Source organism: Rhinoderma darwinii, chromosome 1 (genome assembly GCF_050947455.1).
Source record: "Rhinoderma darwinii isolate aRhiDar2 chromosome 1, aRhiDar2.hap1, whole genome shotgun sequence".
NCBI lineage: Eukaryota > Metazoa > Chordata > Amphibia > Anura > Rhinodermatidae > Rhinoderma > Rhinoderma darwinii.
Window position 1 is genome coordinate 149444567 of NC_134687.1, and position 25281 is coordinate 149469847.

The 25281-nt window shown below is 42.0% G+C and overlaps 1 protein-coding gene across 8 annotated transcripts in view; it reads right to left on the reverse strand.

Moving 5' to 3' along the window:
* The window catches only part of C1H4orf33 (chromosome 1 C4orf33 homolog), a 149597-nt gene that overhangs the window by 75019 nt on the left and 49297 nt on the right, over positions 1-25281 (reverse strand). For all 8 annotated transcript variants that reach the window (XR_012883021.1, XM_075860447.1, XM_075860452.1 and 5 more), the window contains one exon: positions 24922-25102. Coding sequence is in view for 7 of the 8 variants with exons in the window: in XM_075860447.1 (XP_075716562.1) it covers positions 24922-25102 (181 nt within the window). In the remaining variant the exon portion in view is untranslated. The remainder of the gene's footprint in view (positions 1-24921; positions 25103-25281) is intronic.

Consider the following 25281-nt stretch of genomic DNA (forward strand, 5'->3'; position numbering starts at 1 on the left):
ATATCGCAAAACCTGTAGAAAAAAAAGAAAAAGTTCGTACTTACCGAGAACTTCCCGGCCGTTGCCTTGGTGACATCGGGCCCCACCTCCCTGGATGACGCGCCAGTCCATGTGACCGCTGCAGCCTGTGCTTGGCCTGTGATTGGCTGGAGCTGTCACTTGTACTTAATTGTCATCCCGGGAGGTCAGACTGGAGGAAGAAGCCGGGAGTTAGCGGTAAGTCAGAACCTCGTTTTTTTTTCTACAGGTTCATGTATATTGGGATCGGAAGTCACGGTCCATGGTGCTGAAACAGTTTAACTCTTTCAGCACCATGGACAGTGACTATCTCCTGACGTCGCGTACCGATAATTTTTTTGCCGGGTTCGGCCAAAACTAGTTCGGCCGAACCCGGTGAAGTTCGGTTCGCTTGTCCGGCTTCGCTCATTGCAAAGACACTCCGTTTGGATGTTCGGAAACAGAAAAGCACGTGGTGCTTTTCGGTTTTCATTCATCCTTTTCACTGCTGTTGCGCGAATCACGCTCATCCCACGGAAGTGCTTCCGTGTGGTGCGCGTGATTTTCACGCACCCATTGACTTCAATGGGTGCGTGATGCGCGAAATACGCAGAGTTATTGAACCTGTCGCGCTTTTTGCGCAGCAGACAAACGCTGCGCAAAAAGCACGGACTGTCTGTACTGCCCCATAGACTTGTATTGGTCCATGCGTGCCGCGTGAAAACCACGCGGCCCGCACGGACCGAATACACGCTCGTGTGAATCCCCCCTAAGAGTCATATCCTCGTTCCTAAAGCCTTTCCGAGTTAGCCACGCCTCCTTACTTTTGATGGACTCCCCCCAGCATACGCGAAATCCTACGCTACCGCATCGATGTCCTGTATGGTTGTGTGCGCGCGCAACGGGATACCGTAGCGGCACATGTGCAGTAAGTACATTTGAGGCCAGCACGTAGCAGGGAAGGGTATCGGACCATACATGACAGGCGACGGTTTTGGCGATGGGCAGGCATAAGAATAGGAACAAACGAGGACTCACATACAAGGCACAAAATGTTTGCAGACCGTTATTTATGGTCGGTGGAGTTTAGGAGAGGGGATAACGGCAAATAACTTTTGACAGCAGCGGCCAGCGAGGGGTGAGCAGAGTTCAATAGGTGAAATGCTGGTGACTGGTTCCCTTTAACCCCTTTCCCCTGATTGCATTCTGGGCCTGAATGACCAAGCAATTTTTATAGTTTTTCCATCGTCACATTCGAAGTTCTATAACTTTTTTATTTTTGCGTCGACATAGCTGCATTAGGTCTTGTTTTTTGCGGGACAAGTTGTATTTTTTAGTAGCACCATTTTGGAGTAGATGCGACTTTTTATCAAATTTTTTTTTAAGTCAGGATTCACAGAAAACAGCAATTTTTCCATTGTTTTTTTATTTTATTTTTTTACGGCGTTCACAGTAAGGGTTAAATAATGTAATAGCTTTATAGTCGGGGTAGTTACGGACGCGGCGATACGTGTAACTTTTTTGTAAGGGGAAAAAGTGGGTTTTTCATTTATTTTTTATTAACTTTATTTTTACTAGTCCCACTAGGGGACTTTAATATGCGATCCTCCGATCGCTTTTATAATACACTGCAATACTTTTGTATTGCAGTGTATTACTGCCTGTCCGTTTAAAATGGACAGGCATGTGCTAGGCCGTGCCTCTGGCATGATCTAGCATGCAGTCACTACAGGCAGACCTGGGGGCCTTTATTAGGCCCCCGGCTGCCATCGGAGACACAGACACTCGGCGAGACAAAGACACTCGCCGGGTATCGGTGGGATGAGAGGGAGCTCCCGCTCTCCAAAACCACTCAGATGCGGCGCTCGCTATTGAGCGCCGCATCTGAGGGGTTAAACAGGTGAGATCGATACTAATATGGATCTCACACGTTCAAGCAGGGATGCCCCCAGCTATCTCTGGTAGCGGAGAGCAGGGAGATTTAACGGCTCCCTGCTCTGTTTATTTATTCTGATGCAGGGCCGTGAAAAGGCTATTGCATCAGAATAAAGCCCACTAATGACCGCCGTGAAAAGGCTTATCGGCGGTCATTAAGGGGTTAAGAACACAGTCTGTTTTGGCCTTATGGACACAGTCCCATTATTCCAAATTTGACATGACACACATTATGTGGTAATAACTTTGGAATGCTTTTATTTATCGAAGCGATTCTGAGACTGTTTTCTCGTGACAAATTGTACTTTGTTAGTGGTAAAATTTGGTCGATACATTGTGTTTATTTGTTAAAAATACCAAAATTTAGCAAAAATCTGCATTTTTTTCATTTTCATTTCAATTTAAATGTATCCACTTGTTCGACACATAGTAATACTACACAAAATATTACGAGTTAGGGTAAATGTTATGTCTACTTTATGTTGGCATAATTTTTTGAATGTCCTTTTATTTTTCTAGGACGTTACAAGGAACTAGCAATAAATCTCACATTTTCAAGAAAATTTCCAAAACCTATTTGCTTAGGGACCAGATAAGTTCTGAAGTGGCTTGCCCTATATATTAGAAACCCCCCATAAATCGCCCCATTTCAAAAACTGCACCTCTCAAAGTAGTCAAAACAGCATTTAGAAAGTTTCTTAACCCTTTAGGTCGTTTTACAGGAATGAAACCAAAGTGGAGGTGAAATTTACATTTTTCTTGCAGAAAATAATTTTTCATCCATTTTTTTCTGTAAGACATAAGATTTTTACCAGAGAAACAAAACTCAATATTTATTGGAAAATTCTATCGTTTTAAGAAATATCCCAAATGTGTCCCTAGTGTGCTAATTGACTGAAGTACGGGCCCCAGAATCAAAGGAGCACCTTTTGGGGCCTCCTTTTTATTATAATATATTTTAGGCTCTGTGCTAGGTTTGAAGAGGTCTTGTCGTGCCAAAACAGTGGAAACCCCCCCAAAAAGACACCATTTGGCAAACTACAGCCCTCAAGGAACTTATAAAGGGGTATTAGTGAGCATTTTGACCCCACAGGATTTTTTTTCTGAACATATGACAGGGCTTAGGAGTGAAAGAGCACAATGCGCATTTGAGGCCTATTTTGATGATTTTCTCAGCATTGGCCCACAATTGCAAGGCTCTGAGGTCAAATAGTAAAACAAACCCCCAAGTAGTGACCCCCATTTTGTAAACTAGACCTCTTAAGGCATTCTAAAAGCGCGTAGTGAGCTTTTTGACCCCAATGGTGTTTTTTCATTAGACATTAACCGGATGGTGCAAAGTGAAAATTGCAATTTTCCACTAATATGCCATTTTAGTGCACCATGTTATGCCCAGTTTGTGCCACTGCAGAAAAAAATTCTCATAAAACTGTTAAGCGGGTTCTTCCGGGTATAGGATTGCCATATATATGGAAATAAACTGTTTTGGCACACTTTAGAACTCAGAAGGGAGGGAGCGCCATTTGGTTTTTGGAGCGCGGATTTTGCTTGGTAGTAGTTCTGTTTGGGGTTTTTGCTGGTATTTCAGTTTATAATATGGGGCATATGTAAGCTGTGCTTTTGTGGGACAATCTGTAGTTTTCACGGATATCATTTTGTGGTATGTGCGTCTTTTTAATCACTTTTTATTCCTTTCTTTGGAAAGCAAGGTGACAAAAAAAAAACAGCAATTCTGCCAATGTTCTTTATTCTTTCTTTTTAGAGTGTTCACCGTGCGCTATAAAAGACATATTTACTTTATTCTGCGGGTCGATATCAATACGGCGATACCATGTGTATATAGTTTTTTTTAGGTTTTACAGCATTTGCACAATAAAATCGCTTTGTTTTTTTTAAGTCATTTATTTTTTGTATCATATTCTAAGAGCCATAACTTTTTTATTTTTCCATCAAAAAAGCTGCATAAGGGCTTATTTTTTGCAGGACGGTTTGTAGATTTTATTGGTACCTTTTATGGGGTACATGCGACTTTTTATTCTATGTTTTGGGAGAGGTGGTGACCAAAAAACAGCGATCCTGGCATTGTTTTATTTTTTTACGGTGTTCAACGTGCAGGAAATATAACGTCTTATTATCGGAAAGAGGCAGTTAGTTTTTTTAACGTGAAACTTTTATTTTTATTCCTTTGTACATTTTTAGTTAACATTTTTTAACCTTTACTTTCTGTCCCACTAGAGGATTCATCACTGATCGATTCTAATACATTGAATTACCTACATAGTGCAGTTTATTAGAGCTGTCAGTGTTAGGGTATGTGCACACACAAACTCAAAAACGTCTGAAAATACGGAGCTGTTTTCAAGGTAAACAGCTCCTGATCTTTAGATGTTTTTTAAGCCACTCGCGATTTTCACGGACGTTTTTGGAGCGATTTTTCTATAGAGTCTATGAAAAACGGCTGAAGAAGTGGCATGCACTTAATTTTCGCAACCGTTTTTTCACGTGGCCGTCTTTCAAAAAAACTGCTTCAGATTTTTCGCCCAAAAAATGGTCGAAAATAAGCCGTGTGAACATACCCTTATTCTGACAAGAAAGCCTTCTGGTATGTTCACACGGCTTATTTTCTACCATATTTCGGACCGCAAATGGCCGAAAAATCGGAAGCAGAACGCCTCCAAACATCTGCCCATTAATTGCAATGGGAAAAACGGCCGCGAAAAAGAAATGCATGTCACTTCTTGAGACGCGAGTGGCTTAACCCCTTAAGGACACGGCCAATTTTGGCCTTGAGGACAGAGCAATTTTTTTAGATTTCCCTCTTTGCATCCTGACGCTCATAACTTTTATTTTTTGTACGACATAGTTGTATGAGACTTTGTTTTTTGCGGGACGAGTTGTACTTTATGTAGGTATCATTTTTTGGTACAAATACATTCTCGTTTAATTTCTATACATTTTTATTTTGGCGAAAATGCAGAAAAAAAGCAGTTCTGCTGCAGTTTTAATTTATTTTTTTTTACACCATACACCGATCATCATAAATAATGATATACATTTGTTGTACAGGTTGTTACGGTCGTGGCGATACCAAATATGTCTATATAATTTCATGTTTTGGGACATATATTTTAAAAACGTTATTTATTTATTATAAAAAAAATTGTGTTTCTGTGTAATTCTTTTACTTTTTATTTACCATAAAAAAAAATTTACATTAATTTGACTTTTTTTTTTAATCCCATAAAGGGATTTAGCATTTTTATTTTTATTTTGTAACTGTAATGTACTGGCATAGATCTTTATGCCAGTACATTAGCCTGTGTACTGATTGTACACAGGCAGTTGTTAGGGCAGATCTCAGTATGCCCTAACAACAGGAAATATGTTCAGACAGCCCTGGGGTCCTTCAATGGACCCTGGGCTGTTGGGCCATATGAGTTATGGGCTTTGATCGCGTCACAGTTATCTTCTGTGACGCGATCAAAGTGCAGTGCCCTCTCCTTGAACGCCGCGATCACGGCATTTAAGTGGTTAACGGCGGAGAGAAGATGTTTCTCTCCTCTCCGCTGTCAGAGCGGGGCCGTGGCTGTGTATTACAGCCGTTGCCCCGCTGTCGATCGCCCGCAGGGACGGCTGTCACACAGGACGAGAATGCTCGTCCTAATGCGAAAAGTACTATCAGGAGTTATTTTCCCTTGAAAACAGCTCCGTATTTTCAGATGTTTTTGATTCTGTGTGTGCACATACCCGAATAGGCTTCCCTACTTTGCAGACCAGAAGGCCATTGTTAGGCTTCCTGCTGCCATAGCAACCATCGGCACACACACACACACAATGGCGTTGCGGGGGTGCCGATCGGCTAGAAACCAGTTAGATGCCGAAGTTCTTTTGACCGTGGCATATAAGAGGTTAATGGCGGGGATCAGTGACCAGCTCTGCTCCTGGCCGTTACAGCAGGATGTCAGCAGTAATATACAGCTGACACCAGCTGGTGATGGCACGGGCTCAGATTCTGAGCCCACTCCCTCACTGACACGTACGTGATGTTGCGCTAATCCTTAGCTGCAACGATGTAACTGTATGAGACATGTCGTTAAGGGGTTAGAGAGAATCTGTCACTGTTATAACAAATGTTAGCTTATAATACATTATTTGTGTTAATGGAAAATTCATGCCAAAACTAAAAAGTTTGCCATGTATTGCATTAAAAGGGTTTTCCCACTAAGAACATTTATCACCTATTCTCAAGATAGTCTGATCACTGGGGGCGGAGCCGATTCTAGCTTTTATGCTGCCTGAGGCAAAAATTTAAATGGCTCCCCCAGATTTTGATTTGATTCTATATCACTAGCAGCATCCTCCAACTCTTGCAGATGAGCCGTTGCCTTGTACTCCCCTGGCATGCACGGTGCAGAGATGAAGCCTGGCAGAGTACACCTCGCTGCACGGTGCGTGCCCAAGTAGTGCAAGGCAATGGCGCATCCGAGAAGGTTGGAGGAGACTGGTAGTGATGTATAAGAGCCAGGGGGATGTCAATCAAGTATGGACAGGTGGGTTTGGAGGCAGGACTATGTGACTCTTCAGGATAGCGGCACCGCCAATGAACCTTTAATGAGTAATTAGCATACAGCGTGTGCCGTTTTAAAAGTTGATTTTTATAGATTTTGCTGCATCTGAAAAAAACATACATTGTAATGTTTGGAAATATTGTTAGGTCATGTATTACCGCATGGTGGCGTTTAGAGGGTTTAAAATTACCAGACAGTTTCACATTAAATATACAATGAATTGAAAACAATTCCATCTGCCCTGCAATTTTGTAATTATAAATATATCCTACATAATTACAGCTCCAGAACCAAGCTCAGTACACAAATACAGCACCAGCGCAAATACAGCTCAATTTATCAATTTAGTGTAACCCCTGCCGTAAAGGTTTGTACGGCGTATGATGGAAGTTGCGGTTTCACCAAAAAAAAATCATACCACCCATCATCTCGCTGCAGATCATACAGTGACTAAAGTACTGATTAGAGGCAGAAGAAACATTTACATTAAGTGACTCACAGGTGACGTCTTCTCAGATTCTAGTTCTTTTTTTCGATTCTCCATCCGGTCCAGACATTTATGATAGCTTTTTCCGGGCACAGTCCATTTCTGCAGTTTTCCCGCTCAGATGTCTTCAGCTTCTCACTTTTCAAAACATATCTGCACCTATAAACGAAGAATCAATTCTCATGGTGCCACACACTACGCCCCTAAATATAATAGCGTCATACACTGCACCTCTAATTATAATAGCACCATACACTGTGTCCCACACACACATTGCCCCCTGTAGATAGTGCTACCCATAGAGCCCCTTATAGACAGTGCCCCACATAAACAGTGCCCCACAAAGAGCCCCCTGTAGATACTGCCCCATAGAGCCCCTGTAAATAGTGCCCCCTATAGTGCCCCCATAGAGGCCCCTGTAGCTAGTGCCCTACATAGATCCCCTGTAGATAGTGGCCCACATAGATCCCCCTGTAGGTAGTGCCCCACATATAGCCCCCCCCTGTATATGGTGGCCCACATATAGCCCTCTGTAAATAGTGCCCCACATATAGCCCCTCACACTTAACAGAAAAAAACAAAAAACTTTATATACTCACCTGATCCCATTTCCGCGCCATCCGTTTGCAACACAGGCCTGCTCTTATCTGAACAGGTCTGCTTGGGCTGAAAAACGCAAGCGGCGCGATGATGTCATCTCACCGCTTGCATCATTAAAAGGCATTCTGCCCTGCCAATCAGCGCCTTTCAACGACTCAAGCAGCGCGATAGTCATCGTGCCACTTGCATCGTTGAAAGGCGCAGATTGTCAGGGTGCCTTGTCCTTCCATTTAACAATGCAAACGGCGCCATGACGTTATCGCACTGCTTACGCCATTCAGCGCTTATGCATGTAATTGTATCTGCATCCTATAGACACATGTACAAATATAGTGCAGGATCGGGTGGTGGTGGCTGGTTTCAGTGGCACCGCCGCCCCCCTCAGAGAGGCAGCAGGCCGCCGCCTGATACGAGATGCCCATCTCGTCCCATGGAGGGTGCGGCCCTGGCTGGGCGTCCCACTGCTGGAAACCCCACCAACCTGGAGAACTGCAGTCAAACAGTAAGTAGGAGCAGCGGTTTCAGGACCCCCATTCTCTCGATCGGTGGTGGACCAGGCGGTGGGGCGATCAGACAATTATCACCTATCCTGCACATACTAGGTCAACATTTTAAAAAAGGATAGATGTTTATTTACTAACAAATGGCATTGGGAGTTATAACTGATCACGCAATGAAAGATGGGTAATTGATTGAAAAAAAAAATACTAAAAGGTCCATAAAGTTCAACCTTTCTCAATCTATGCAATTTATGAAATGTGACTTTTTAAAATAAGTAACAAATCAGAAGAAAAATTGCATCGTTACTCCACACAGAACCTGGCGTAAAAAAATTAAGAATAGTAATGTTAGCCAGTGTGAAAGTTAAAAGGTAGTGATGTATGCTTTGCCAGATTTATCCAAGGGGGTAATCATATGACAAAAAATTAGTCTAGCTTTAACTAAGCATTGCTTAAATTATGACGACATTTTTGATAAATGTAGGCCAATGTGTACCTGGTTGGGTGGGCCTCGGAGGGGGAAAATTGCCATTGGGGGAGCTAGCATAAATGAGGCCAGAATGTGAATCTCAGAGTGAGTTACCCAAGAAACCCCAATGAGATTGCTTTGAAAGGAACACGAGTAAGAACACTTCTGTTTGAAACGCGTAAGCGTCTACACGCCTAACCTATGCTCTCTCTGGATTTTAACTTGATGTACGTCTAAAACTTTATACTTTTTAATGAATGTGCTGGAGAAAATCATCTTCGTTTTCCTCCCTATGGATGTTTCTTGCTAGCCTGCAAGCTCCCCTCCATTGTGCTCCAGTGAGGAACTACAGATACCATAAGATGCATCTGGTGAGCATACTATGGCTTTATTGGTGCTTTTCCCTTTGCCTGCCCTGACTGTATTTTCTGTCAACCGTTCAAAAAGAGCTACTAATAGAGCACAAACATTTTCTGAACCAAATTTAACACAATGTTTCACATTGAGATTTTGAGCATTCCAATTCTATGCTGTAAAAAAAATCTGTAGCATTCCCTAAATTTTGCAGGTTTTGTCTAGAAAGTTTTTAGATATTACCAATCCTAACTGAATAGGCAAAACCGATTTTTTTAAATCTTTTATGAATCCATATGTGAAGCTTCAAAATAGACATGCATGCATAAAAAAAGCAGACCGAAGTATTCAATTACATGTAGATTACTGCACACGCTCGCAAACCTGTGCGAAGTGCCCTAATAATCTTGCAATTTTCTAAAACTATTATTAAAACTTTCAGATTGATAAAAAAGTAGAACATACTCTATTACATAAAGCTCTAATAGAGGCTGTGTACAAATCCTCAAGGGTAGACTGCATTAAATACTTCAACGCTCATCACTTTCATACCTAGAGGGGTCTTTGTTTTGCAGCATTTTGAACATATTCCACACTGTTCTGTGAGTTGAGATATGTTTATAGGATTTTAATTTAACTCCTTGTCTTCCTGATTTAAGGGGAATCTGTCAGCAGTTTTGAGGCCTCAAGACGCTAGAGCCGTCACTCAAAGCAGAGAGTAGAACTTGCAACTGCAGCGCCAGGGGAATTAAACGTCGATTTCTGGGTCATCCAAGTTAGACAACAGGTATTGTTACAATGCCCTCGCTTTTATAGTGCTGTCAGCCGTTTTGGGGACTCAAAACTGCTGACAGATTCCCTCTAAAGTAAGGAGAATGAATAAGTTAATAGCCACTAACAAATATATAGGAAAGCTGTAGTCATACATAGTAGCAGACTCTACACCTACAAGATGAGGAAGACTTTGACAATTCATATTACCCAGATAAAGCAACAGACAATGAGACAAGAAGCCACTGGTTTTCCCCATCATACGGCACTCAATTTCCCATAAGTGAAAACAGAATTTTAGCAATTTTATTAAAAATTAAAAACTCAAATATTCAGACCCTTTGATAGGACATTAAAATTTAGCTCTGGGGGCTCCCATTTCTCTAGATCATTTTTGAAATGTTTCTACACCTTGATTGGAGTCCACCTGTGGTAAATCCATTTGATTGGACATGATTTGGAAATATACACTCCTGTCAATATAAGGTCTCACGGTGACCATGCATATCACAGCAAAAACCTAGCCATGAGGAGGAAAGGACTGCCTGTAGAGCTCAGACAGGATTGTGTGGAGGCACAGATCTGGAGAAGGGTAGAAAAAAAAAATTCTGCTGCACTGAAAGTTCCCAAGAGCAGTGGCCTCCATAATTCTTAAATGGAATAAGTTTGGAACAACCAGGACTCTTCCTAGAGCCGGCTGCCCCACCAAACTAAGTAAATGGGGGAGAAGGGCCTTGGTAAGAGAAGTGAACAGGAACCCATTGGTCACTCTGGCCTAGTTCCAAAGATCCTGTGTACAGATGGGAGAAACCTCCAGAAGGTCAACCATCACTGCAGCACTCCAAATCAGGGCTTTATGCCAGAGTGGCCAGGAAGAGGCCTTTCCTCAGTAAAAAAGTGAAATCCGAACTGGAGTTTGCAAAAAAAAAAAAAAAGAAGAAAAAGCACCTAAAGAACTATCAGGCTCTGGGAAAGATTCTGTGGTCTGATGAAACCAAGATTTAACTTTTAGACCTCAATTCTAAGCTTCATGGAGGAAAATCAGGCACTGCTCATCACCTGCCCAATACCATCCCCACAGTGAAGCATGGTGGTGGCAGCATCATGCTGTGAGGGTGTCAGCGACTGGGACAGGGAGACTGGTCAGGGTTAAGGGTAAAGACGAATGGAGCAAAGTACAGACATATTCTTAATGAAAACCTGATCCATAGTGCTCTAGACTTCAGACTGGGCCGAAGGTTCACCTTCCAACAAGACAATGACACTAAGCACACAACCAAGACAACACAGAAGTGGCATAGGGACAACTCTGTGAATGTCCTTGAGTGGCCCAACCAGAGCCCTGACTTGAACCCAATCGAACTCTGGAGAGACCGGAGAATGTCTGTCCACCGACGGTTCCCATCTAACCTCACAGAGATTGAGAGGATCTTGAGAATAATGGCAGAAAATCCCAAATCCAGGTGTGGCATCATACTCAAGAAGACTGGAGGTGGTTATCGCTGCCAGAGGTGCTTCAAGTAAGTACTGAATAAAACGGTCTGAATGCAATATTTTAGTTCTTGCTTTTCAATAATTTAGCAATGATTACTAACATCCTGTATTCACTTTGTTATTATGGGGTATTGAGTGCAGAATGATGGGGAACAACGTGAATTTTTTTTTTATTTTAGCACAAGGCCTCAGAGTAACAATATGTGAAAAAATTTAAAAGGTCTGAAGAATTTCCAAATGCATTGTATATGGGCCATCACATGTTAATAAACACAGCACAGTTCTGCTTCTGTAATCAGTGAAACTATCAAGTGGCATTGCTATATGGGGTCCCATTCTTTGGGATAAAAAAAAAAAGGGCCCGTCTGTTTGCTGCAGTGCACGGGTTCCATGAAGTTAGTAATCCTAAAGACTGGGAGGAAAGGAGCAATTTTCTTACACATAGCTTTCCTACTCTCCTAATTGCAACTGCATATGGCAGCTGACTAGGGATGTCACGATACCGATACTTCGTGCAGTATTGCGATTTCTATACCAAAATGATACTTTGCCAACAATAATAATAAAAAAATTCGTACATTTTCTGATGTGAGCCGCGACGTGTTATTGAATTTTGAATGAGCTTCATATTAATAGTAATTAACCCCATCATGTTTCTCATTCATAATGGGTTAATGTGTAAGGTACATGATGGGTTTAATTAGTATTAATGTGAGGCACATGGAGGTTAAATTAATCACACCTCGTGCCGCACGATAATAAGTGAAAGAAAGCAGTTTTTATTGTATTTTTTTTTTACAGCGTACACATCATAAAGGACGTAAAAAAATAGTTGTGAAGGTTATTACGGCCGCACCAACACCGAATATGTGTAGATTTTATGTATTGAGACTTATTTTAAGGTTTATTTTAAAAATAGTGTGTGTGTATTTCTTTTATTTAATATTACTTTGTTTTTACTTTATTTTTAAACTTTAATGTCATGGCATAGATCTATATGCCAGTACATTAGCCTGTGTACTGATAGGTATGTCCTAACAACTGCCTGTGTACGAAGTATGCCCTAACAACAGGAAATATGGTAGGACAGCCCTGGGGTACTTCAATGGACGCTGGGCGGTCTGCCCAAATATGGTATGTATCCCTCAATCGCGCCACAGGAATTTCCTGTGACGCGATCCAAAGGGCATCCCCCCTTCTCATTTTCCCCTGAATGCTGCAGTCGGCTTTGATCGCAGCGTTCAGGGGAATAGCGGCGGAGATGAGAGGTTTCTCTGATCTCCGCCAGCGGGGATGCGGCTGTGTAATAGTTATTGCCCCTCTTCTGACAGGAAGTGTGCGCGCGGTCAGCATGAGGTGATGCGGCCGGCACTGCACTAATGAGCGGCGGCGCAGGCACTGAGGACAGAACATGGGGGGTGTTTTGCAGTGCACCCGCCATGTTCTGTCTTCAGTGCCGCCGATCATTAGTGCAGTGCTGGCCGCATCGTATCATCCTGACGGTGCACACTTGTCAGGACTCAGGAGCGGGACAATGGCTGTATTACACAGCCGCAGCCCCGCTCTCATGCATTCATGTGTTACTATACTGAGCTATGCGGCCGCACAGCTCAGTATCGAAATACATGAAACAACGATATCGAACCGTTTGGGGATGCAAAGTATCGAAACAGGACCGAAGTTTCGATGCATCATGCATCCCTACAGCTGACACAAATGGAGACTCAGTCATTCACCTATGAGGGGGATGGGGGATAATTTATAGATGTTTTTGTGGGAAAGGGGAGAATTTACTGTAAATTCTGTGTTAGGGCAGGAGGGGATGGCTGTATTTTTGTATCATAGAATTTGTATTCACCATGTGCCAAGATGAAAGAGGTTACCATAACCATTAAAATGTATGTGAGGCCATTGCTATAGACCTGGAGATCTCAGCATAGTGACTGAAGTTCAGAGTGTATAATAGAATAAACCATAGTATTATAAATGATGACTCGGGTGCATTAAACGGTTTCCAGAATATACATTATTATATTTTTAAAGCAGACCTATCAACTGATCATTTTCTACTTCACTTAACATTTGCTTTAGAACATCAATCACGTGGGATGAATTAATTAACTTCGGTTAATTTAACGTCACATGGGCTATAAAAACATTGGCATTGACCCCCAGTTACGATCTATGGGAAAACAGACATAAGCCCTTAGCAATGGAAGAAACAAGACTGCAGAAGGAAAGGCGTATCATTGAAACTGGAAAAATAGGTAACTTTCTGCTGCTCATGTCTCTAAAAAGGCATTTAACTTTAAGCAACCACCCAATTCAGGATATAATTTGACCAGTGTGAAAAGTAGATATAGTATGATCTCTTTAGGAAAACTAGGAAGTTTGGCGGGTAGGGAGACTTTAAAATATCAATACATTTATGTGCTTGAAAAAAAAAAAAAAAGTGCTTGAGTTATCCTTTTTTATTAAGTTGTTTCAATTGTATTTACTGATATTAGTTGAATATGTTTCTGGGAAAACAGTTCACAGCCATTGTACCTATTATTACAGTTCCATAAGGATAGCTTTTCCAGACTCCAGAAGGGTTAATCTGCCTTAATATGCAGTGATGCTTCCAAATGGCCATATCAAAATAGAACGGATATCATACTTGCATTCTGTCTCTAGGATATATTGGTTGTCACCCATCCTTACCAGAACCAGATATTACGAAGAAATAGCTAAAACTAGTTTTCAAACACCTCGATAGACAGTTCAAGGACCTATATAAACATTCCTTATAAAAGGAAATACTCCTACATAACCAATATGCACCAGTTTATTTAAAGAAATATCTGAGAAATGAAAATAAAAAAGATAAAAAATTATGAGGCATAAACATAACAAAATGTGTTTAGGTGGGGACTGTCAAAGACGATGGTACTCCCCATGCTTAGAATTAACAGTATGAAGACAGACTATTACAGTTCAGATGGATACACAGTGAGATTTTTGCTATATATCCCATCAAATTCTTAAAAGCATTGTGAGTGGTGTAAGGAGATCTGGATATCCACATGTTTTAAAGAATTGTGACTTTTATTTAAAGGGAACCTGTCAGCTCCTATTTGCCTTCCATACTGGTCCCAGCATGGGCGTATGTGCCCACGTACCTTGTGATGGAATGCAAGTGCCGCATTAGAAACTTCAGTGAGGATAGAATGACGTGGCCATAGCGAGGGGGCGGAGTTGAGCAGGCTAAAATAACAAGAAAAGGAGCACTTGCAGGAAAACAGACCGCCCAAGTGGCACTTGCAGAGTCATTTGCATATGGCAATAAAGTTGTATAAACAAGGTACTGTAATACAAAACAATCAAAAGGCATGTGGGGACAGAGTTTTACAAACTACCAAACGCTCGGACCAGTTTGGTTGGCAAATAGGAGCAGACAGGTTCCCTTTAATGGTTTGCACTAGTGGGTCCATTTTAGATTATAAACCTTTTAAAAAGCTGCTCAATAATGTTATCCTTGAATACAGTCTGAAATGTATCAGTTCTTGGTGTTTGTACCAGGTCAGCCAATGCCCTAGAAACCGAGGGGTTGAATGTTGACTAATAATGTAAATCAAATTCAGTACTTATCCTTACTTACAAAAAAAAAAAGTACTTTAAAATCCAGACAGGTCAAGTCCATATAGTGTGGATGGTTAGCTATTCTCCATAGTGAGAATCAACAGCACTGATCTCGAAGGTCCGGGTTTTATAGCAGACTTCCGTTTAATCAGAGCGGGGTTAATTATTAGTGAAGTCAATTGGCATAAGAATGAACGAACCACTAATTAATCCCACTGAAAATAAACAAACATACATTGCTTGAGTCTATGAGAAGGTTCAACTGCCAGATATAGCAAGCAAGTTAGGTAGGCCCTGTTCACATCTATAAGTCTATATATTTCTCCACATATATCTCCAATGTATACTTCTGACGTAGCCATACAGTGGAATATGTCGGCCGTTGGCCAGAATGTTGAAAGAACAAACTCTGCATGGTACACTTTTTTTGTGGTGGCCCACTGTGTAGGAAAGCGCAGTCTGCTATGCTTTCCTTTACAATTAAAACAAAGGTATGCCAACGCAGACCACTCCGATAGAGGCCAAAAGCTCTTTAGGCAACTATTGGGTGAGCAGGGGCCTAAGGCAAGTTTGCAGCATATGCGCCGGGCTCTTTCCTGATGCATATACCGGATGTGTTCACATAATGAGATGTGAACATAGCCTCGCAGTGATGTAGTATAATGAATGTCTCACTGTCAATATCTCGCATTGCTTGATGGTCTAGCACAAAAACATTGTAGGCATCGGACCATAAATTTAACATTTTATTTAAAGACAGAGGAGTATAAAAGGGGTTGGCGCACAGTATAGGTAATAAATGTATAAATCACTGGGGCTCCCACCGCTCATCCTGTGGATAGGTGATAAATGTGTTTTGTTTTTTTTGCGCCAACCCCTTTAACCCTTTCGCTGCCAGGGTTTAGTTGTTTATAATATAAACTCCTCAACATTGAAATTACAACACCAAGAAGGAAAAGTTTTGGAATTGCGGAAATCACAAGATCGATAGACATGTTAATGACATGCAAATGATAGAAAAATAGAAACAAAATATTCCAAACATCTTGATTTATTTAGCATCGAATATGAGCGGCACGCGCAGAAATACACGCACTTACATGCTATCAATAAGGTTAAGGTCATAAGGCTGCCGATTTGCTACAAACTACTAAGATGTAGCGTTCGCTTTAGATCGCTGCATCTAAGAGGTTAATAGGAGGGATCGGAGCTAGCTCTGGTTTCTTCCGTTACAGCGGGGTGTCAGCTGTAACATACAGCGGACACCCACTGCCGATGATGCTGGCTCAGCTTCTGAGCCGGCGCCATCTTGTTGTTGGTACCAGAAGCCTTTTAGGCCCCGCCTCCGAGCAGAGCACAGGAAGCTGCCATTGCTGGCAGACCGGGAGGCCAGTACTTGGCCTCCGGTTGCCATTGCAGCCACCGTCACACAGCGGTCACGTTGCTGGGCTGCCGGTGGCTAAAAAAACCCTCAGATGCTGTGCTCTCTATTGAACGCAGCATCTGAGGGGTTAATCGGCCAGATCGGAGGCTAGCTCCGGTCCTGGCAGTTACATGAGTGTGTCAGCTGTAAAATGGTGTAACAAACAGTTGGCACCCGGCGGTGATGGTGCGGGCTCAGCTCCTGAGCCCGCAATATCGCTGCGACGTAATGGTACTGCGCTTTGCAGGAACCCCGGCCCGACAGCGCCGTATATATACGGCAGATGTTAGGATAGGGTTAAAGAAGCATTCTGTGGTGTTTTTTTTTTTCTATCTTTGGATTCCTATCCCGCCTAATATATTTACTCAGCGAGTATTATCTTACTTGATTATTCCTTTCCATCTGAATTTTTCTCTGTAGTTGGGTCATGTGACATCACTCTGACCTGATAAAACCTACAGTAGTTAATGTAATTAAGAGTCAGCCTCTTCACTTCCCGATTTATGGACTATACCAAACAGGTTCTCCACAGAGGGGATACAGAAACTAATGTTACTAACTACTGATGAGCAGACACACAACTGTCACACATTTTTATAAGTCAGGAAGCTGAGCTGCGACCTCCTTCATTATAACTGTATGATAGTTTGTGTCTGCTCATTAGTAGTTAATGACAGTTGTTTCTGTATCCTCTCAGTGGAGAGCCTGTTTGTTACAGTCCATAAATCGGGAAGTGAAGAGGTTGACTTTTAGGGTATGTTCACACGCCCTATTTACGTACGTAATTCAGGCGTTTTGCGCCTCGAATTACGCCTGAAAAAACGGCTCCAAACATCTTCCCCCATATTTCAATGGGTCTTACGGTGTTCTGTGCAGACAGGCTTTTTTTTTTTACGCGCCGCTGTCAAAAGACGGCGCCTCAAAGAAGTGCATGTCACTTCTTGGGACGTAATTGGAGCCGTTTTTCATTGACTCCATTGAAAAACAGCTCCAATTACGTCCGTAATGGATGCCGTGAAAAACGCGTGCACTTGTCAAAACGTCTGAAATTCAGGAGCTGTTTTCGCCTGAAAACAGCTCCGTAATTTCAAACGGAATTGCCGATGTCGTGTGCACATACCCTTATCTACACTCCTCGACATTGAAATTGAAACACCAAGAAGGGTAAGCTGTAAAGTTATGCAAATCAAGGAAGCAGCAGGTGTTGATAAGATCTGCAAACGATCCCCTAGCTCCAATCTGTGGCATGTGGGAGGGCATAAAAGCCAGATTGAAAGTAAAGTTTTTTAGCCACATGAAACCTCAAAAATCAGATCAAGTGGTGTGGAATGATTGTGAGATGCCTCCGGTTTGTCGACGTGCCAGTTATCGCCACTTGTCGCAAACGGAGAGGGACAGAATCCTTGGACTGTGAGACCTAGGTTTATCACTCCAGCAGATCGCTACACAACTTGGCCGAGATGTCAGCACTGTTCAGCGTTATGTGCCCCAGAGGTTAGGGGAACATCAACTAACGGGAATGACATCAAGAGGTGCGCAGAGGCGAACCTCTGCACTGACGGATCGTCTGATTATTAAGAATGGGTCGTAGTGATTCATTCTTTATTGCAAGTGAAATTGGACATTACATCCTAAGCCTAGGGCGGGAAACAGTGTCCACACAAACCATCAGAAGGCGTTTGCACAACATTGGGCTACGAGCCAGATCTCCAGGTACAGATGTTCAATTCACCTCATGCCACCACTCTCAAAGGCTATCACGGTGCACAGCAACACAGCAATGGAGGCTGGAATGGAGGTCTATCCTCTTTAGCGATGAGTCCCGCTTTTGTCTCGGACACAATGATAACCGGAGATTGGTATGGAGACGTGGGCAACGCCATGAAGAGGCCTTCACAAGGGAACGTCACACTGGTCCTACTCCCGGGATTATGGTGAGGTGACATAATGTACGGTAGCCAGACCCCTCTCGTTTTAATTTCAGGTACACGAATAGCTTGGCGTTACATTGATTTGGTCGTGGAACCAGTGGTACAGACATTTCCACAAAGTGTCCCAGAAGCTGTTTTTCAACAGGACAGCTGCAGGCCAAATGTTGCTCGTGCTACTGTGAGCATCCTGCGTGACATAAAAGTGCTACCATGGCTTGCAGCTGCCAGCAGCCAATCTTGATGTTTTGCGTGCGCAAGTGCATTCAGCGAGGCATAGCATTCCTCAGACAACCATTTTCATTGATAGCATGCCAAGGTGTGTAAGTGAGTATAGTTCTGTGCGTGGCACTCATGCTTAATACTGAATTAATCAAGATGTTTGGAATATTTTGCTTGCATTTTTTTTTTATCATTTGCATATCATTAACATGTCTATCGATCCTGTGATTTCCACAATTCCAAAACTTTTCCTCTTTGTTGTTGCAATTTCAATGTTAAAAAGAGTATATATAAAAACAAATTTGATACATATATATATATATATATATATATATATATATATACACACACACACACACACACACACACACACACACACACACACACACACACACACATACATACATACAGTTAGGTCCAGAATTATTTGGACAGTGACACAATCGTCATGATTTGAGCTCTGCATGCCACCACATTGGATTTGAAAGGAAACAAGTGAGATGCAATTGATGCTTTGCCCGGCCTTTATTGCAGCTGTCTTCAGTAGTTGCTTGTTTGTGGGTCTTTCTGCCTTAACTTTTGTCCTAAGCAAGTGAAATACAGCTCGATCGGGTTGAGATCTGGTGATTGACTTGGCCATTGCAGAATATTCCACTTCTTTGCCTTGAAAAACTCCTGGGTTGCTTTTGCAGTATGTTTTGGGTCATTGTCCATCTGTACTGTGAAGCGACGTCCAATCAACCTTGCTGCATTTGGTTGAATCTGAGCAGAAAGTAAATCCCTAAACACGTCAGAATTCATCCGGCTGCTTCTGTCTTCAGTCACATCATCAATAAACACTAGTGACTAGGGACGTAAGATGCATTGAAACTTCGATACTGTTTAGATACCACTCAAACGCTTCGATACCGTTACTTCATGTATTTCGATACCAAGCTGTGCAGCCGCACAACTTAGCATTGTAACACATGAATGTATGGGAGGGGGGCTGCGGCTGTGTGATACAGCCATTGCCTCGCTCCTGAGTCCTGCAAGTGTGCGCCGTCAGCATGATGTGATGCGGCCGGTGCTGCACTAATGATGGCCGGCAAAGAAGACCGAACGTGGCGGGCGCACTGCAAAACACCCCCATGTTCTGTCTTCAGTGCCTGCCGCTTATTAGTGCAGGGGCGGCCGCATCTCCTCATGCTGACCGCGTGCGCACTTGTTGTCAGGAGCGGGGCAATGGCTGTATTACAATGAGGGAAACCTCTCATCTCCGCCGCTATTCCCCTGAAGGCAGCGATCAAAGCTGACCGCAGCATTCAAGGGGAGAAGGGGGACGCCCCATGGATCGCGACACAGGAAATCCCGGTGACGCGATTGAGGGACATACCATATATGGGCAGACAGCCCAGGGTCCATTGAAGGATTCCAGGGCTGTCTGACCATATTTCCTGTTGGGGCATACTTAGGTATGTCCTAACAACTGCCTGTGTACTATTCGTACACAGGCTAATGTACTGGCATATACGGTAGATATATGCCAGTGCATTAAAGTTAAAAAATAAAGTAAAAACATAAAGTAATGTTAAATAAAATAAAAAAATACACATACACCTTTTTTATAATAAACATTACAATAAGTCTCAATACATAAAACATACACATTCGGTATTGGAACGGCCATAATAACCTGCACAACAATTTTTTTCCGTCATTTATGATGTGTACGCTGTAAAAAAATAAAATAAAAACTGCTTTTTCACTTATTGTGAGGCACGAGGTGCGATGGATTTAACCTCCATGTGCCTCACATTGATAGTAATTAACCCAATCATGTACCTTACACATTAACCCATTATGACTGAGAAACATGATGGGGAAAATTACTATTAATGTGAGGCACATTCAAAATTCATCACACCTCGTGCCTCTCATCAGAAAACAGAAGAACTTATTTATTTTTTTATTACTGTTGGCAAAGTATCGTTTTGGTATCAAAATCACAATACTACACCAAGTATCGGTACCGAAGTCCAAATTCTGGTATCGTGACAACCCTACTAGTGACCCAGTGCCTTTGGCAGCCATGCATGCCCATACCATTTGACTGCCTCCACCGTGTCTTACAGAGGATGTGGTGTGCTTTGGTTCATGAGCCGTTCCAAGCCTTCGCCATACTTCCTTGCTCCCATCATTCCGGTACATGTTGATCTTCGTTTCATCTGTCCAAAGAATGCGGTTCCAAAACTGGGCTGGCTTTGGATGTTGTTTGGCAAAGTCTAATGTGGCCTTTTTATTTTTGAGGCTGATTAATGGTTTGCACCTTGTAGTGAACCCTCTGTATTTGCTTTCATGAAGTCTTCTCTTTATGGTAGACTTAGATACTGATCCACCTACTTCCAGGAGAGTGTTCTTCACTTGTGTAGATGTTGTGAAGGGGTTTTTCTTCACCATGGAAAGTATTTTGGAATCATCCACCAGTGTTGTCTTCCGTGGACATCCAGGCCTTTTGGAGTTCACGAGATCACCGATGCGCTTTTTTTCAAGAATGTACCAAACTATTGATTTGGCCACTCCTAACGTTTGTGCTATCTCTCTGATGGATTTCTTCATTTTTTTCAGCCTATTGATGGTCTGTTTCACTTGCATTGAGAGATCTTTTGACCTCATGTTGTGGGTTCACAGCAACAGCTTCCGAATGCAAATGCCACACCTGGAATTAACTTCAGACCATTTACCAGCTTAATTGATGATGGTTTAACGAGGGAATATCCCATGCAGCCCATTACATAGCTTTTGAGATAATTGTCCAATTACCTTTGATCCCTTGAAAAAGAGGCAACTACATATTAAAGAGCTGTAAATCCTAAGCCCTTCCTCAAATTAGAATGTGGATACCCTCAAATTAAAGCTGAGAGTCTGCACTTTAAGCCCATATTGATTATATAAGTTTATATTCTGGACCTAACTGTACATACACAGTACTGTGCAAAAGTTTTAGCCAGTTGTGGAAAAATGCTGCAAAGTAAAAATGCTTTAAAAAATAGATGTGTTAATAGTTGTTTATTTTCAGTTCACAAAAGTGAATGAACAGAAGCCTGTGGGGTGAATAAACACACCTCTCTTTTCATTCACTACCTTGGTGTGCTGCCTCAATTCTCTTATCTGCTGTATACCTGAGGGCTCCTAGCCTGAGCCCATCACTGGAGCTGTGCTGCTTTCCTTTGTGTGTATATTATATATATATATATATATATATATATATATATATATATACATACACATATACACAGGGTGGGCCATTTATATGGATACACCTAAATAAAATGGGAATGGTTGGTGATATTAACTTCCTGTTTGTGGCACATTAGTATATGGGAGGGGGGAAACTTTTCAAGCTGGGTGTTGACCATGGCGGCCATTTTGAAGTCGGCCATTTTGTATCCAACTTTCGTTTTTTCAATGGGAAGAGGGTCATGTGACACATTAAACTTATCGAGAATTTCACAAGAAAAACAATGCTGTGCTTGGTTTTAACGTTACTTTATTCTTTCATGAGTTATTTACAAGTTATGGGTGACATTATGGGTGTCAGGTCCGAGCATTCCTAGATGAACAGTTTCCTGGAAAGTGGATTGGTCGTCGTGGGCCAGTTGAATGGCCCCCTAGGTCTCCCGATCTGACCCCCTTAGACTTTTATCTTTGGGGTCATCTGAAGGCAATTGTCTATGCTGTGAAGATTCGAGATGTGCAGCAACTGAAACTACGGATACTGGAAGCCTGTGCTAGCATTTCTTCTGCGGTGTTGCTATCAGTGTGTGAAGAGTGGGAGAAGAGGGTTGCATTGACAATCCAACACAATGGGCAGCACTTTGAACACATTTTAGAAGTGGTCAGAAACTTGTAAATAACTCATGAAAGAATAAAGTAACGTTAAACCCAAGCACACCATTGTTTTTCTTGTGAAATTCTCGATAAGTTTGATGTGTCACATGACCCTCTTCCCATTGAAAAAACTAAAGTTGGATACAAAATGGCCAACTTCAAAATGGCCGCCATGGTCAACACCCAGCTTGAAAAGTTTCCCCCCTCTCATATACTAATGTGCCACAAACAGGAAGTTAATATCACCAACCATTCCCATTTTATTTAGGTGTATCCACATAAATGGCCCACCCTGTGTATATATATATATATATATACACACATATACACACACATATACTCTTTATATATACAAAAAGTATTGGGACACCTACACAGACACAGATTCCGCTCCTCTGGGAAGGCTTTCTACAAGATTTTTTGCCCATTCATCCAGAAGAGCATTTGTAAATTTCAGGCACTGATGTAGGACAGGTGGGCCTGGTTCACAATCTCCATTCTAGCTCATCCCAAAGGTTGTGGTCAGGGCTCTGTGTGGGCCAGTCAAGTTCTTCCACACCAAACTCACCCAATCATGCCTTTATGGACCTTGCTTTGTGCACTGGGGCAGAGTCAGGCAGGAAAAAAAAAAAAAGGAGAAGGAGAAAGAGACAGAGAAAAAAAAAAAGAGAGAGAGTAAATGAGAGAGAGAAAAAAAGAGAAAAAAAAGGAGAGAGAAAAAAATACTCTACAGAAAGTACCCACTTTGCTCCAAACTTGCAGATCCACGAGCAGTCATGCGAGAGAAAGCAGGTCTTTATAATAAGACAATACAGTAATCAGTCAAGAACAGACCAACTTGAACCTCTCTAGGCAGATCCACAAAATAATTTTTTCCTTGACAAGGGAATACCCTTTAAAATAGTAGATGGTCCTGGAACAAAGCAATAATTAGACAAAGTGCTGGATTGAAAACATTTCCTGGGATTGCATTCATCAGAAGTGCTTTCTTTCACATTTACTGATGTTAAGGAATAGATATTGAAGAATGCCACTTCTTTGCTCACAGTACCATTACTTATGAAATAGATCATGCATTGTCGGTTTCGGTTTTGTTTGGTGACCAAATTAATATTATTTCTTTATAATGGGGTTTCTTCTGTTCGATCTTGAGGGTTCTCAAACGAATGTGCACGATTTCTAATGAAAGAAAGTGTCCATCTATCTATCTGCTGGTCATTCTCTTTCATCTTCCCTTTTAACTGTGCCAAGTATGTTTTCACAATATGCAAAGCCACATACCATCGGATATCCTCGATTCTAAGGCCTTATGCACGCGACCGCAGCCGTCGGCACGGTCCGGGATTACGGCACAGACGGCCCCAAGGAGTGTCATCCGCGGGCCATCCGCAACCACGGACTGTGCACACACAAGAGTGCATTGAGTTTAATGAGCCCGATATGACAAGTCCTATTTTTTTTCCCGGTTCGGGCTATGGGCAACGCACGGACCGTGGAAACCACGGTCGTGGACATTGGCCCATAAGTTATAACGTTCTGTATACTATCCGCAATTATGGATAGGAGAGAGCGAGAAAGAAAGAAAGAAAGAAAGAAAGAAAGAAAGAAAGAAAGAAAGAAAGAAAGAAAGAAAGAAAGAATACTCCTGCCATAAGAGTCAACATAAAGAGTTTTTTCCCACGCGTTTTTCCCCCACACGGAAACCGCGCAAAAAACGGCCGAAACTGCCTCCTATTGATTTCAATGGGAGATGGAGGCATTTTTTTCCCGCGAGCACAAAAAAGAAAAAAATAACGCTCGTGTGGAAAAAGCAGCAACGTTTTCCGCCTCAAAAACCCAATTGAAATCAATGGGAGACAGAAATAAACGCCATTTTTTTACCGCGCTTTTTGTGAAAAACCGCTCGGGTTATTTCCCGTTGTCTGTTGAAGAAATAGGTAAAAACGCCTAAAAAATAAAACGGCAAAAACACGTATCAATAAACGCATGTGGTGCAAAACCACTTCAAAAAAACCGGAGCTGATTTTTACAGGCAGAATTTTCTGCCTGCAAAAAACTCTGTGTGAACATACCCTAAAACTGTAGTTAGAATGAAATGTACATAAGTTACAAAAGCTGACAAGACAAGCGGTACAAGCTACAGATAGATAGAGATGTTTTTACTTTTACCTCAAAAGCCCCTGCCAACAAGAGACACTCAGGGTATGTTCACATGCTAAACAAAAAACGGCTGTAAAATATGAAGCGGTTTTCAAGGGACAATACCCTCTGATTTTCAGCCGTTTTTATGCATCAAGCCTTTTTTTACGGCCGTCTTAGGAGCTGTTTTTTTCCATTGACCCAATGAAAAACGGCTCCAAAAACGGCTCAAGAAATGACATGCACTTTTTTTACCCGCCGTTTTTACAAACGGCACTTAAAAAACGACCCGTAGGAGCAAAACGCAGTTTTTCTCATAGAAATGAATGGGCAGATGTTTGGAGGCATTCAGCCGCCATATTTTCAGCCGTTTACGTCCCGAAAAACGGCTGAAAATATGCTGTGTGAACATACCCGAATGGTACTACTGGAACATCAAAATGTTATTTTTCCTTTACCTAAATCCAGGTTATAGCTGTACCTATGTATAAAAAAAGATAAACAATAAAAATAACACCGTACAAAAAATGCTATATTACAAACCTTCATAGTCCCAAAGTGCTTGAAAGGGTTCTCCAGCTGGGCCTAAGGGTGCAGGAGGGTCGTTGAAAAATTTGGCAGAAACATTCATCTGCAACCCTTCAGGTGCTGGTTTTAGACAGATTGTCACTGGGTCATGTGTTGTGGGGGCACTGTTCCATTCATGTTGAATAGCAAATTCCATCTAAACCAAGAAAAACAGAACTGGTGTTTCAAAAAACCAAGTTGGTTACGTTCAGGAAAGAATTTCTAAAGGCGTGAAAGCAAAAACAGGTATAAGAAGTAGATACATGAAGGGTTTCTGTGGCTGATAAAAACTGAAAAGGAAAAAAAGAGTAAAACACAGCACTACTCAATAGGGTT